This window comes from Marmota flaviventris, chromosome 1, assembly GCF_047511675.1.
Source record: "Marmota flaviventris isolate mMarFla1 chromosome 1, mMarFla1.hap1, whole genome shotgun sequence".
In the NCBI taxonomy this organism is placed as follows: domain Eukaryota; kingdom Metazoa; phylum Chordata; class Mammalia; order Rodentia; family Sciuridae; genus Marmota; species Marmota flaviventris.
The window spans coordinates 136,765,687-136,781,173 of NC_092498.1; the positions used below are offsets into that span (position 1 = coordinate 136,765,687).

Genomic DNA, 15,487 nt, shown 5'->3' on the forward strand with positions numbered 1-15,487 from the left:
CTTGGCAGCTGTTGCCCCAAGCAATACAGCAGCCTGCCCACACCCAGCTGCCCACGCAGCTTCTTGCCTAGCATTTCCCAAACTACCTGAGGTGAAGGACTCTTTCTAAATTTGTCACTCTACTGCAGACAAATGCTTTCATAAAGTAAAAACACTGTGGCAAGGTCAGATGGCCACTGAGTTCCCAGAAGCTTCCTCTCACTTTCTCTGCTTCCTGTTCAGCACGGGCCAGCTCAGCCTGTGTGTCACGCATTGAGCAGTGCTGCGCTGGCCCCTAGAAGTCCCTCAATTCCTCAGCTGATGCTGAGGGGGGCACAAATGCTGAGCTTCATGATTAGGAAGAAGGGCACTGAAGGGTGGCCACCTTGATTCCTGCAGACTCCTTTCCAGCGTCACCAGCAAGAGGGGCATGAGCTGCCAAGCAGACCTGGAGGGTGCAGAATCCCACCGCCTGGGCCCAGGCTCCCATGTCTGAGCCTGGACTTGCTGACCTCCTCTCTAGGCCCTGGGCTGGTTTCTGCGACACTGGACTGAAAGGACTCGCCATCTACCCAGGAGACAACGCCTACTGTGGTTCACGTCTCAGATGTTGCAGTGAGTCAAGGGCTCTGGGTCCTACCATGAGAAGAATGCCAGACCCATTCCCATGGAGGGCTCCCTAGAAGCCCTGGTCCCTAAAACTGCGAAGGTCATCCCCAAACCAGGGAAGGCTGGGGACGCCACAGCCCAGAGGAGCCTAGGGGACATGACAAGTCAATCTAAGGTGGTCACCTGGATGGGATCCCAGAACAGAATAGGGACATTAGGATGAAAGGAAGGAAATCTAGGTATACTCCTATGCAAATAATGACAATGTTCCTTAATTCAACAATGTACTACGCTAGTGTAAGATGTAAATAACGGATACAGGGAACCTTCTCTACTATCCTCTCGATTTTCCTATTAATCTAAAACTGCTCTAAAAAAGTGAAAGCCTACTAATTTTAAAGGAGGGAAAGGTCAACTGAAGGTTGTGAGCAGGGTGAGCTGTCAGAAGCGGAGGGGCTGCCAAGGAACAGCGCATGGGAGAGCCTCTGTGGCAGGCAAACACATGGAACATAATAAAGCACACCCACCAGGAAATGTGCCGCAGCCGGGAGGCCAGGCAGCATGGAACACATATGGCATGCTGGGGCAAGGGAGCACTTGGGGATGACCACTTAGGACTTCCCAGGGAGGCTGGGTGGAGTTCAGTGGTACAGCCTTGCCTAGCTAGTATGAGGCCCTGGGTTCCTTGCCCAGCACTGAAAAATATTTTTTTTCCCCAGAAAAGGTAGGCTGACCCGGGACTAGAAAATCTGTCTTTATGAAAGCAATGGTTTTTATTGCAAGTGGCCGATTTGACTTCTGGTTTATCCTTTGAGCTTATGTGTGCTGGGATACTGTGAGTCAGCCCCTCCCAGCCCAGGCTACTTGGGGCCACCAACTAACCAAGTTTCTGGGCCTCAGTGTTACTCGTTCTTTGCTTACTGGATGGCAGACACTGTACAGAAATCAGGGGGAAAAGAAGCGACTACACGCTCTCTCTGCTTCTTGGTGGCCATGTCCTGACCTGCTTTCCTCTACCACACCCTTCCACCATGAGGTTCTGCCCTCCTGGAGCCCCAAGGTATGAAGCTGGCTATCCATGGACTAAGGCCTCTAAACCATGAGCCCCCAAATAAACTTTTCTTCCTCTAATTACTCTTGTTAGGTCTTTTTGTTACAGCAATGAAAAAGTTGACTTAAATGTTTCTTTTGAACAAAACCACTTAGGAATTAAATGAGGAGGAGGAGGAGGAGGAGGAGAGGAGGAAGAGGAGGAGGAGGAAAGGAGGAAGAGTAGAGGAGAAGGAGGATGAAGAGGAGGAGGAGGAAGACGAAGAGGAGGAGGAGGAGGAAGAGGAGGGGGAGGAGGGACCGAACAAGCCTACCCTGTGAAGGTGTCCCATATAATTATCAGGCAGTCTGGCCCTTTGTCCGCTGTGGCAACCCACCGCCTGTCTTCACTGATGCAGAGGCAGGAGATGAGGTTGGGGTGGCCCTGTGGAAATAAGGAGAAACTGCTCTGAAGCACCCAGGATGGGCCCAGCCTCACGCACCTCAGAGAAGACTGGGGACCCGCAGAGAGATCTGAGCTCCCTTCAAGGCTCCTCTGGGTAGGAACTTTTCCCGTGGGCCTGCCCGTGATTTCCTCCATCTCGTGGTGGGTTTTTTTCAGAATTCCTCTCCTCAAACACCTGAAGAATAAGCCACACTCCCCACAGGAACGGTGGCTCCCTGGGGGTGGGGGCATTACCCAACCCCCCAACCCAGGTTGAGAAAAAGATGATGCCTGGGATCTCCCACTCACTCATGGGGCTCCCCGCAGCCCACCAACTGGGACACAGTTCCCCTCTGGAGAGAGACAATCCTCCTGGTCTCTCTTATGGTCCTAGGGTGGCCCCGCACAACAGAGGCATCCTGCGGAAGCATGTGAATGTCTGAAAGCGCAGCACAGGGAGCCCTGTGTCCTTCGGCTCCCTCACTCCCTCCTGGCTCTGCACCAGCCACCTGGCCTTCTCTCTGAGCCTCACACACGAGCACGTGGAGCTCCCTCAATTTGGAAAGTTCTTTCCCTTAAACTGTCCCTGTTGGCTCATTCTCATCCCTCAGGTCTCAGCAGAAACAGACTTTCTAAGTGCAGGCTGCAGTGGCCACGCCCATAATCCCAGGGCTCCGAAGGCTGAGGCAGGAGGTAGCCTCAGCAATTTAGCAAGGCCCTCAGATTGAGTGAGACCCTGTCTCAAAACAAAAAATAAAAAGAACTGCGGGGCTGGAGTTGTGGCTCAGTGGTAGAGCACTTGCCTAGCATGTGTGAGGCACTGGGTTCAATTCTCAGCACAGTATATAAATAAATTAATAAAATAAAGGTCCATCAACAAATAAAAAAATATTTAAAAAAAAAAGGACTGGGGATGGGACTGGTAAAGAGTAAAATGACTGGTAAAGTGGTAAAGAGCCCCTGGGTCCAATCTCCAATACCAAAACATTAATGTTAAAAATAATAAAACAGGGGCTGGGGTTATGGCTCAGTGGTAGAGCATTTGCCTAGCACATGTGAGACACTGGGTTCGGTTTTCAGCACCACATATAAATAAATGAATAAAATAAAGGTCTATTAACTAGTTTTAAAATAGTTAAATAATAATAATAATAATAATAAAACATTTAAAATTTTTAATTAAAAAAGGACTGGTGAAATGCCCCTATGTTCAATCCCCAGTACCAAAGATAAATTAGTAAATTAATTAATTAATTAATTAAATTAAATAAAGAGGGCTGGGGATGGAACTCAGTGGTAAGCATCCCTGGGTTCAATTTTTTAAAAAGTTAAAGTAATTCTCTCTCACCCCGATTTTTCTTGGAGTATTTTTGCTCTGTTACAGTGTGACCATGTCGTCATGCGTTCACCTATCTGATGTCTTTCCACACTAGTCTGGATGCTCACTAGGGCAGGGACGACACCTGCTTTGTTCACGACTGCAGACCCACAATCAGAAACGCAGTGGTCATGATTCACGTTTGTGATATGATGAATGGTCAAGGCCATTCCCAGCCATTGACTCTGGTGAGGCTGGACTCTGTGGAGCATGACCCTCCTTTCCCTCTCCTAGCTCAGCCGAGCCTGTCTACAAGCTCCCTTCCCTTCGGCTGGAGCTTCTGCCCTCTGTGCTGCACACTCAACCAAGCTCCAAGGCGGCTGCCTGCTGATTGATGTCAGTGTTTCTGTGCTTCCAGGAAGGAAACTCCTGGAGCTGCGTGTGTGTGCCTTGGACTCCTGGCTCAGTGCTCAACATTGTCCGGGTTCTTGGTAAATACTTTGTGAAGGTTTTGAACTAGGTATTGACTAAGGAGGGTCCTATAACAAAGCAAGTCAATGAAAATATAACACAGAACTGTTCACCAGGTCAACCAGGGCATGTCAGACACCAAGAAACAGGACAGTTAGGTAGATGAGTGATGACAATGAGAGGGGTAAAATGTTAAGAATGAAGGAAACAGAGTGGTAGGAGGAAGACAGCATGGAGGACGCACAGGAGGAAGGCAGGGTTGAACTAAGAGAGCTACTGTAGGGAGGGAGGGACAGGAGGCCCACTGACCTCCTAAATATATTCAGGTCAGGAGAACTCCAGTCACTGTTTACCACCCACAGTCTTGTGCAAGTCACTTAAACTATTCTGAGCCTCAGTTTCTTTTTCTGTGAAATGGGTATGTTAATACCCACATCTCAGCTTGGTTATGAGGATCCAAGCTCATTGGAAACTGGAAAGGAGTCTAAGTATTCATTAGGCCTGACTCCCTGGTGAACAGATGTCCTTGTGTTCACTGTGGTTCTCTGGAGACATCATGGTCTACATTGTCCACATTTTTGCAGAAATGTAAAAAATACAGATGTTTTAAATTCTTGCAAGGATAAAATTAATATCCACTGCTATTTGTCAACTGATGCTGATTAGAATCATAGAGACAGTGAACAATAACATGTTTCTAAAAGCAGGATTTGGGCTGAGGATGTGGCTCAAGCAGTAGCGCGCTCGCCTGGCATGCGTGCGGCCCGGGTTTGATCCTCAGCACCACATACAAACAAAGATGTTGTGTCCGCCGAGAACTAAAAAATAAATATTAAAATTTCTCTCTCTCTCTCTCTCTCTCTCTCTCTCTCTCTCTCTCTCTTTAAAAAAAAAGCAGGATTTGCTGTAGTTCAAAGGAGAGGCAGGAAAGTATGACAATGATACAGTGAAGTCAGCCTGAAAGTCCAAAGCAAAACACTACCCACAAGTTAGAGCCCTTTACAAGCAGGAAAAGCCCCACATACCTGCAGGTGGTACTGGCTATTCCTGAAGATATTATAGATGACGGCATTGTGAGAAGACACGTACAGAAGGACTCTATGGTTCTTCTCACGGACATAGAAGACAGGGAGGGAACTGTTCCATCCAAACGACCAGGTCAAGTTCTAGAAGACAAAAGCAAAACCAGCAGGATGCTAGTGTGCAGAGCCCAGAGCCACGCTCCTGCACCAATACCCAGAGAAGAATTCCACAGCACCAGTGCCACAGAGAAAAATCACTTTAAGAAAATTCTCAGCAGTGAGCCGGGTACATGGTACAGGACAACAGTTTCAGAACTCGTAAGGCTGAGGTAGGAACAATCGTGGGAGTCCAGAATTTTGATGCCAGCCTGGATGACAGCAAGACACCATCTCAAGAAAGAAAGAAAAAAAAGCCCAGTGGGGTAGCCCACACCTTTAATCCCAACAGCTTGGGAGGCTGAAGCAGGAGGATCATGAGTTCAAAGCCAGTCTCAGCAATGGTGAGGCGCTAAGCAACTCAGTGAGACCCTGTCTTTAAATAAAATACAAAATAGGGCTGAGGATGTGGCTCAGTGGCCTAGTGCCCCCGAGTTCAATCCCTGGTACCTGTCCCCACAAAAAAAATAGGGCTAAATATGTGGCTCAGTTGTCAAGTGCTTCTGAGTTCAATCCCTGGTACCCACCCGACTCAAACAAAAAGAAAAAAGAAAAAGAAAGGCTCTACATGCTACAATATGAAAGAATCTTTGAAGAGGGGACACTAAGTGAAAGAAACCTCACACACACACACACACACACACACAAACAAACAACAACAACAACAAAAACCCTACATTAGATGGGCAGGTGGTACACACCTGTAGTCCCAGCAGCTCGGGAGGCTGAGGCAGGATGATCACAAGTTTAAAGCCAGCCTCAGCAACTTAGGAAGATGCTGTCTCAAACAAATAAAAAGGGCTAGGGATGTTGCTCAGTGGTAAGCATCCCTGGACTCAATCCCTTGTACCCATCCCCCCAAAAAATTAAGAACAGAAGAGAATGGAGAGTAGCTTATAAGAAGAAGTCTTATAAGCTGATAAGAGGTGCACAGGGCAGAGAAATTGCTGCAAGATAAAAATGGGTGATGTAGAGAAAGACAAGAAGGTTCTTGTTCAGAAGTGTGCCCAGGGCCACACCAAGGGAAGAGCAGCCAGTGCAAGACTGGGCTGAGCCTTGGACTGCTTGGGTGGAAGGCATGTCAGGCCTGGGTTCCCCAACAGGAATACAGGTGTCACCTGGGGACAGGGAGCACTGATAGAGTATTTGGAGAATCTCAAAAAGGAACCTCCCAGAACAAAAACTATCTGAAAAACTCAGAAAAGCTACTAACGAGTAATAGCCACAGGCTTGTTTATTACAAAACAGAATGCCTCATGGCTTTCTTGCATGCACCATCATTTACTTGATGACAGACACCAGAATTCAGATCAGGAATGGCTGGCAGATTTTTTTTTAGTTGTAAATGAACACTATAGCTTTATTTTTAATTTATTTATGTGGTGTTGAAGATCAAACCCAGTGCCTCACACATGCAAGGCAAGCACTCCACCACTGAGCTACAATCCCAGCCCTGGCAGAATATTTTTTTGGACAGGCTTGGTTCAAATAAAATTGATTTGTAGTTCAATGGACATGATTTTTTAAAAAGTTTTGATGATAATCCCAGTTCAGTAAGTATGATCACCATTTTTCCTTTCCAGAGATATGGTTAGAATTCATTAGTAATGTCCAACCTTTCACAGGGTAGTGAAGGCCATTTAAAGCCTACTGAAGGCTGGTTTTATACTTAGATTACATGACTGGTTCTGTGAACAAGTTTAAATCCTGGAGGAGATCCCTTCACTGTCTCTGAGCCCAACAAGACTCACACGCGTTTCAATTTGTGTTCATCAAACTGTTAAGGACCGTGGCTGAGGACAAGGAAGCAGTCTGGTCTACTTTATATTTTTGTTGACCAATCCAATTTAATTAGAATTCCTCATATCTAAAATGCTGCCTTTGCCAGGTGCATTGGTACATACCTGTAATGCCAGTGGCTTGGGAGGCTGAGGCAGGAGGATTGCAAGTTCAAAGCCAGCCTCAGCAAAAGCAAGGTGCTAAGTAACTCAGTGAGACCTTGTCTCTAAATAAAATACAAAATAGGGCTGGGGATGTGGCTCAGTTGTCAAGTGTCCCTGAGTTCAATCCCCAGTACCCAAAATAAAATAAAATGCTGTCTTTTACTTATGTGTAAAATATCAAATAAAGAATATGTAACACATTTTTGCAAGTTCAGATGTTTTAAAGTCAGCATGTACAATAGCAAACTAGATTATACTTTTGAATACTTTCTGTATCAGACTAAGTAATAATGCAAGATTGTTCTTAAACAGCTATTCAAAAACACAAAAACTGTGGGAAAACTGTGGAAGTGTGATTGGGTAATGGTGCTTTTGCCAACTCACTAGAAGGATTAAAGTAGAAGAGATATCCCATCAGCACAAATTTTCAAATTATGTGATCATAAAATTTGAGATAATTAAAAATGAAATCAAAGATCAAAAAAATTAAAAATAGCATTATCACACCAAGAATGGTGGCACGTGCCTGACATCACAGCTACTCAGAAGGCTGAAGCAGCAGGATCACAAGTTCAAGGGTGGTCTGGGTAATTAACAGGACCTTGTCTCAAAATAAGAAAGAAAAAGCAGGGTAGGAGTGGGGGAGGTGGAAGGGCAGCAACTAGGGATGTAGCTCAGTGGTAGAGTGCCCAGGGTACAATCCCCAGTGCTGGGGAAAAAATTACAATTTGATCTAGCAATTAAATTTCTGAGTATAAATCCAAAACCGTTGAAAGGAAAGACTCAAAAAATATTTGTACACTCATGTCCATAGCAGCACGATTCATAAGAGCAAAAGCAACCCCAGTGTCCACTGGTGAATGAATGGATGAACAGACTGCCGTCTTTCCCTACAGTGGAATATTATTCAGTCTTTCAAAGGAAGAAAGTTCTGACCCAGGCTACATGGATGAACCTTGAAAACATGAAGGGAAATAAGCCTGTCACGAGAGGACAAGCACTGCTATGGTTCCAAATTCAGAGAGAGAAAGGAGAACAGCAAGAGCCGGCGGCTGAGGGAGGAAAGGAAGGAGAGATTTGGTTAAATGGGTGCAGAGTTTCGGTTTTGCAAATGAAAATGGAAAGGCAGTGGGATAGATGGATGCCTCAGCAACTTAGCAAGGCCCTAAGCAACTGAGACCAATCTCTAAATAAATACAAGAAAGGACTGGGATGTGCCTCAGTGGTTAAGCACCTCTGGGTTCAATCCCAGTTAGAAAAAAAAAAAAGAAAAAGAAAGAAAGAAAAGAAAAAGCCTTTAACCGTAAATAGAAACCATTCCCTACTCTTCCATTCCCCAAGACCCAGACCTCACTAGGCACCAACCCACAGTGAGCAGTTAACATGGTGAAATTCCATTACTTCCTGAAAGCACGGTGAACAGTCAGGTGATAATAAAGTCAATAAGTAACAAGAAAGGCAAGTATTCAACCTAAGATTTGGTTCTTATATACCATTTTTTCCTGGAAGGATAAAAGATAAAAAGACAAAATTCTCTTAGAAGAATTAAAAGTTCCACATTTCTAGGAATAAATCCAAAAATAAAAATTTCATTAAATAAAAAATTATAAGTACTAAAACCTATTACATTTTTGGGGGGGCGGATATGAGGTATGAAACCAGGGGTGTTTAAACACTGAGCCACATTCCCAGACCTTTTTATTTTTCATTTTCAGAAAGGGTCTTGCTAAATTGCTTAGGGCTTTGCAAAGTTGCTGAAGAGCTGGCTTTGAACGTAGGATTCTCCTGCCTCAGCCTCCCAAATTGCTGGGATTACACATATGTACCATTGAACCCAGCTAAATCTATTACTTTTAATTGAATAGAAAAGCTTTTTTATTATAATTTTATGTTTAAAGTCTACTGCTTTTAATTCAATGACAGCTTGTTTTTGTAGTAATCTTTTGTGTATCCATACAGATTGTGGTGTATCCGTACAATGGGATGCAATTCAATGATAAAAAGAAATGGCCTGCTGAGCCACAGCAGGACATGGAGAACCCTTACATGCATATTGCTAAGTAAAAGAAGCTCATCTAAAAGGGCTCCATACATTCTAGAAAAGGCAAAATGACAGAGACAGTGACAACTCCAGCGGCAGCCAGGGCCCAGCAGGAGGAAGAAGAGGGAATAGGTGGAGCATGAGGATCCCGAGGGTAGTGAATCTCTCCTGAAAGATCCTGAAATGGTGGATACACATCATTCTGTGCTTGTCAAAGCCCACACAGCATACAGCACAGAGTGACCCCCTAATGTGAACCAAGGACTTTAGTTAACAATGATTTGTCAATGTTGGCCCACGGAGGCCAACAAATGTACTGCTCTTGCAGGATGTTAATAAAAGGGTCACCTGGGGAAGAGGGAGGTGCAAGGGAGCCGATGGGGACTCTGTAACTCTGGGCTCAATTTTCTTTTTTTTTTTTTTCTTTTTATATTTATTTTTTAGTTATCGGCGGACACAACATCTTTGTTTGTATGTGGTGCTGAGGATCGAACCCGGGCCACACGCATACCAGGCGAGCGCGCTACCGCTTGAGCCACATCCCCAGCCCCTGGGCTCAATTTTCAATAAGCTTAAACTGCTCAAAAATAAGGTCTATTAAAAATTAACCATGGGGCTGGGGCTGTGGTTCAGTGGTAGCACGCTTGCCTAGCATGCGTGAGGCACTGGGTTCGATTCTCAGCACCACATACAAATAAATTAAAAAAAAATAAAGGTCCGTCAACTTCTTAAAATAAATAAATAAATAAGAAATATATATATATATATATATATATATATATATATATATATATATATATTTTTTTTTTTTTTTTTTTTTTTTTTTAACCAGGGGGCTGGGGCTATAGCTCAGTGGTAGAGCACTTGCCTAGCATGGATGAGGCACTGGGTTCAATCCTCAGCACACATTAAAAAAAATAGATAAGTAAAATAAGTTAAAATTCTTTTTAAAAAATTAGGGACAATTAATTAAACATGGAAGAATGTAGAAAGTGATGTTTGAATGATGAGACGTTAAAAATCAGGGAATTATATTGGACTATAGAAACAAAATCAGGAAAGTTTCCTTTCTTATCTATGAACTAAGTATTTATAAAGTTAAATGGATATACCATACATTTTTCCCCAAGACAGACATAGCAGGTAATATGGCCAATTTCCCTCTCCTTCATTCTTCATTCTCTGTCCTGTTCTGTTTCCATGTGCCTGTTCCTTATAATTTATATTTCTATTTAGATCTTTTATTGTGTGGGCGTGAGTGGTAGAACGATGGAATCATAATTGTCTCAAGCTGCAACTTCTAGGAACAGAATTATTTAATATTTGGTTCTTAAAAACTGATTCATGCAAAATGAAATTGTTCTTTTGGAAAGTCGCTAATCCTAAAAGGATCATCATATTAATCCTGAAAATTAATTTTTCCATTTTGTAAATTAGTTATAAAAAGCAAACATTTCTGGACAGACTCTCTCCTCAGCTACAGCAGCTCTTCCCAGGTCAACTGGGCTGCCTTCACCCAGTGATGATGGGACTCATCACCTAGCAGAGTGTTAATCCCTATATTCTATATCAGCTCTAATGTGGGGGACAATGACCAGGAGGGAGCCACCTCTTACCTCAGCCTTTTCCTAAAACATGCTGATGTGAAAAATAAAATTTTATTGTCAAACCTGAACTTCTCTGTGTGTGATATTCTGAGATCCTGCCCATAAGAACATGATTACTTTGTTTCCTGGCTGGGTGGAATTCATGGTTATGTCTTTTGCCAGTAGCATTGTGACTTCTCTCAGGGGACTTCAAAAGAAAAAGGTGGCCACCGGAGGCACAAGAGAGAAGGAGGAGCACATTCCCCATGGCAACTTTTGTGAGAGGGAAGAAGGAATTAGAAGAAACATAAATGGCTACAGAGAAGTGAGCAGTTACATTTAAAAAGAAAAAATGGAGCTACAGGCACCGATATCAGAAACCTTCCAAGACATACCGAGTTTTCCACATCTTGCACAAATGCAGGATATCTCAGTGGTTAAAAAAGAAAAAAAATTAAACCAAATGTGAGCTGTGTGTGTGTGCACCCTATGAGCACACAGTATGTTGGTGTTCGTCAGGAGAAAGATCAGGAAAGACACAGTCTCCCAGATGGAGCAGGAGTTCCCAGGGAAGCGAGATGGATGGGAGTGGGTGTGGGAGAGGGCTCTTCCTTCAGACATGTCTATGTTGTATGACGTCTTTACAAAGAGCACTGATTGGTTTAAACAAAAGAAAAATAATAAAGGAGAAAGGTACTTTCAAAAAGCTAAAGAAACTTGCAAAGATCCAGGAAAGTTTTGGTCCTTCAGCGAGACCAAAGCCGACTGGAACCAGAACTGGGGAATGGCTCTCCTGGAGGCCAGCGGCAGGCCGGGCATGGATTCCTCGCTCTTGCGGCCATCCTACCTGAGCTCTGGTGAGCTGGAGAAATAAGACCAAAGTCTGGATGGGCCCACAGCCCCATTAGTCTACAGCTCAGGCTGAACAACTGCAGGCTGTGGGGGACCCCTGCTCAAAGAAGGTCAAATCTCTAGAAAGGAGGTTTGTAGCAGTCTGCCTTCCCCACTGGATGACTCCACTCCCCATCGTCCTTGTCCTCTGCATCATAGAGTGTAGAACACCCATGGTGGGTCACTGTGTTAGGAGCTATGTTGGGTACTTTATATGCCATCGATTGCTGCCAAACTTTCCACAGGCATAAGACTACAGGAAAAAAGAAAAACAAGGCAAATCCTAGGAAATGATTTTCTGAAAGTAGCAGATGGAGGAAGAAGAAGGGGAAAAAGAAAAAAAAAACCCTGCTTTTCCTTCTCTGAGTAAATGATAATATTTTTATGCCTCCCAGATGGTGCTTCCCTGGAATATCAGCAGCAGAGGCAGAGTCCTTGGGACAGGCTGGTGCTTTGCAAAGCAGTCTCCACTTTCATCACACCTGTCACTTTTCTGGCCAGGATTTGGGGAGTCCATAAAGGCATCAACCCAGTGGAGGGCGGAGAGGTGAGGCAAGAAGGGGAAGGGAAAGAACTGAAGGGACCCGGGAGGTTACAACATGGCAGGTGGAGAGGAGAGGAAAGAGGGAGGAGGGAGAAGAAGGTGGGAAAGGAGAAGAAAAGGAAAGAGGGTGGGAGGAGAGGGAGAAAAGTCAAGGGGAGAGAGGGAGGACGAGATTTTGAGTCTCTTGCTCAAAACAACACCCTATGGAACAAACTATGCATGGAATTTCCTGCCCGTTGAGCAACAGTATTGAACCCAGATGGAGCGTTCATGTTCCCGTTCATCACACATGTCCAACCAGAGTTCTTAGCTTAAAAAGCATCTTTCTGGTAGGGCGTTCTCCAGACACACATGCAATTCTCCTGTTTTCTCATACTCTCCAAGCACCAGGGAAATGAAGGTGCACTTTATGCTTACCAAGGGGTACACAGGGGTGCTCTCATCCTTTTGGAACAAGGAATCCTCTGTGGTGGTGGACACCAGGGACTCCTTGGAGACCCTTTCTTTTTCTCCTTTTTCAGTGAGGTTGTATGACTCTTTCTTTTCATGTGTCCTTTCATCCTCTTCTGATTCTGTGGCTTCCTGTTCTGATATCAAATCCCCTTTTGCTTGTTCCACTGTGTCTTGGGGAGCTTCTCCAGGTTTCTCCTCAAGCTCTTCTGGGAACTGCCAATCTGTCTGATCAATCTCATTATTGATTTGCTCCAAATCCAGAAATGAATGTTGTGAGCTGAGATCTCTTAAAATTTCATTTATTTCAGAATTGCCTGATGGTAAGGAAGACTTATCTCCTTGGGTTTCCTTTAAAAAGAAATAAAAGGAGATCATGATTCTTAAACACAGTGCCTCCTGCACATTCTCCTATTTATTGTTCCCTCTATTCTTCACCAGCCAGTCTTGGTGTTAGCCTCACCTTGGAATTATGAGATGTTTTTCATAATGTGTCAGGAGCCTGGCACATTTTGTACTTAAGAAATGAGTCCAAGGGGCTGGGGTTATGGCTCAGTGGTAGATGGCTTGCCTAGCATGTGGGAGGCACTGGGTTCGATTGTCAGCACCGCATATAAACAAATAAATGAATTAAGGTCCATCAATAACTAATAGAAAAAAAATGAGTCCTGGGTGAGTCTGGATTTATTCTCAGCCTACCAGCAGGCAACGACAGTAAAATCATTCTTTTAAGTGTCATTGGTGGTTTCCAAAAGCCTGCTAGACACAGAGTTATTTATGTTGGGCCAGGGCTGAGTTCTCCCCCACTAGGAACAGACTGGGGAGGCCAATACCACTGTTATTGCACTGATGCTAACTAAGATGAGCCCACTTCCGCTAACCCCTACTGCCCTTTAAAGTCAGCTGAGTGCACACCTCCCTCCAGGGAACTTGTCCTGATCATCCTCCTAAATGGGTTAAATTGACTTTTTTTTTTTTTAATCTCCTGTGCATCTCACAATCCCTGCACCTCCATGTTGTGTTACGTATGCAGTTGTGGGTCTGCCTCCAGACATACCCTAGAGCTCCTTAATTAAATGGATTGTGTCTTATTTGGTTTTGTATCCCCAGAGCCTGGTGTATATTGAGTATTCAATTAATGATTTTGAATGAATGGAGGAATGAATTACAATTCTACTTACCAGGAAAGCTCCTGAAATGGATGACTGAGAACTAGAAAATTCTTTCTCCAAACTGATCATGGACATGATTTCTGAAGGTATCACTGTGATGTCCTCCTGGACTCCTGCAGCCACCTCTTCCTCAGTTTTTCCAAACTTGTCCTCGGTTTCTTTTACAACAGCCTCTTCCTCCTTCACCACCACCTCCTCTTCCTCTGCCTCTCCTTCCTCCTCACCTTCACCCTCTTCTTCTTCCTTCTCCTCTCCCTCATCTCCCTTCTCCTCTTTTGTTTCTTCTCTCCACTCCTTCTCCTTATCCCTTTTCCCCTCCTTTTCTTCTTCTTCCTCCTCCTCCTCCTCCTCCTCTATCTCTTCCCCTTCCTTCTCCTCCTCCTCCTCCTCCATCTCTTCCCCTTCCACCTCTTCCTCCTCCTCCTCCATCTCTTCTCCTTCCACCTCCTCCTCCTCCTTCTCCTCCTCCATCACTTCCCCCTCCTCCTCCTCCTGAGATTCTCTCCATACTGATGTGTCATCTTCTTTTGATTTTTGCTCCATATTTTCTACCTCTTTATAATTCAAATTGTATTCTTCTTCTTCCACGTCTGTTTCTTCACTTTCTTCTGCTTCTTCCAGGGCATTTTCTTCTGCATCCGACATTTTTCTCTGTAGAGGTTCCTCTAGAGAGATATTGATCATAATAATCAGCAAGCCCCATTTTGATTCCTGGGTGTACTATCCTATTGATGAAATGTGCAACACCAGCTCTGGTTTCTTTACACAGGAATAAGAGGAATATCATATTTTTTGTGTGTTACTGGGGATGGAGGCCATCCAGGGTGCTCTACCACTGAGCTATATCCCTAGCCCTTTTTTTAGTGGGGGAGAGTGGGTAGGTACCAGGGATTGAACCCAGGGGCCTTAACTACAAGGCCACATCCCCAGCCCTCTTTTTAAAAATATATTTTAAAATTTAAGTCTTTTTTTAAAAAATGTTTTAGTTGTAGATAGACATAATACCTTTATTTTTATTTATTTATTTTTATGTGGTACTGAGGATCGAACCCAGTGCCTCACACACACTAGGCAAAAGCTCTGCCACTGAGCTACAACCCCAGCCCTATATTTTTAAATTTAGAGACAGGATCTTGCTAAGGTGCTGAGGGCCTTGCTAGGTTGCTGAGGCTGGCTTTGAACTCATGATCCTCCTGCCTCAGCCTCCCAAGCGATAGGCATGGGCTAATGTTCCCAGCTCCCTCACCCATTTTTTTAAAAAAACTGAGATAAGGTTTTGCCGAGTTGTCCAGGTTGGCCGGGAAATTGCAGTCCTCCTGCCTCATCCTCCCAAGTAACTGGGATTACAGGTGTGTGCCACCACACCCAGCAAGAATGTCATATTCTTGGGAAAGTCCAGCCTGAATCTTAAAAATATTGATACCATGCCCTCTCATCTTTCTAGGAATATGCTTAGAGCCTTCTAACTCATTTAAAATATATTCACATTCCCACAGGCAGCAAAATTCATAACCTAGGCATTAGCAATGACTCCAAGGACACAAATAAGAGAATAAGCAGTGTAGCTTTGTGGTTAAAGCATGGGTTTTGTAGTCAAAGCCTTGCATTGAATTCCATTTCTTTGCCTCACCTGCTCCATGACCTTAGGCAAGTCGCTTTACCCCTCAGAATCTAAATTTGCTCACAGGCAAAATCAAAATGATAATACTAAATTCAGGGCTTGTGAAGATTAGATAAGGCGCCAAGTGCTCAACACAGTTCCCGCACACAGTGCAGGGAAAAAAAAGGTAATGGTCATTATGAGGATAAAAGCAACCCTAATTTTGCAAAG

General features: G+C 44.3%; 1 protein-coding gene across 1 annotated transcript in view; it reads right to left on the minus strand.

Annotated features, from left to right (window-relative positions):
* Window positions 1–14,301, minus strand: part of Cfap251 (cilia and flagella associated protein 251) — a 67,034-nt gene extending 52,733 nt beyond the window's left edge. Inside the window, exons 1-6 of the mRNA XM_027949106.2 lie at window positions 14,131–14,301; window positions 13,666–13,875; window positions 13,366–13,387; window positions 12,452–12,822; window positions 4,877–5,017; window positions 1,953–2,062 (exon numbers count right to left, since the gene is read on the minus strand). Coding sequence (XP_027804907.2) covers window positions 1,953–2,062; window positions 4,877–5,017; window positions 12,452–12,822; window positions 13,366–13,387; window positions 13,666–13,875; window positions 14,131–14,301 — 1,025 coding nt within the window. The remainder of the gene's footprint in view (window positions 1–1,952; window positions 2,063–4,876; window positions 5,018–12,451; window positions 12,823–13,365; window positions 13,388–13,665; window positions 13,876–14,130) is intronic.
* Between the last annotated feature and the right edge of the window lie 1,186 nt (window positions 14,302–15,487).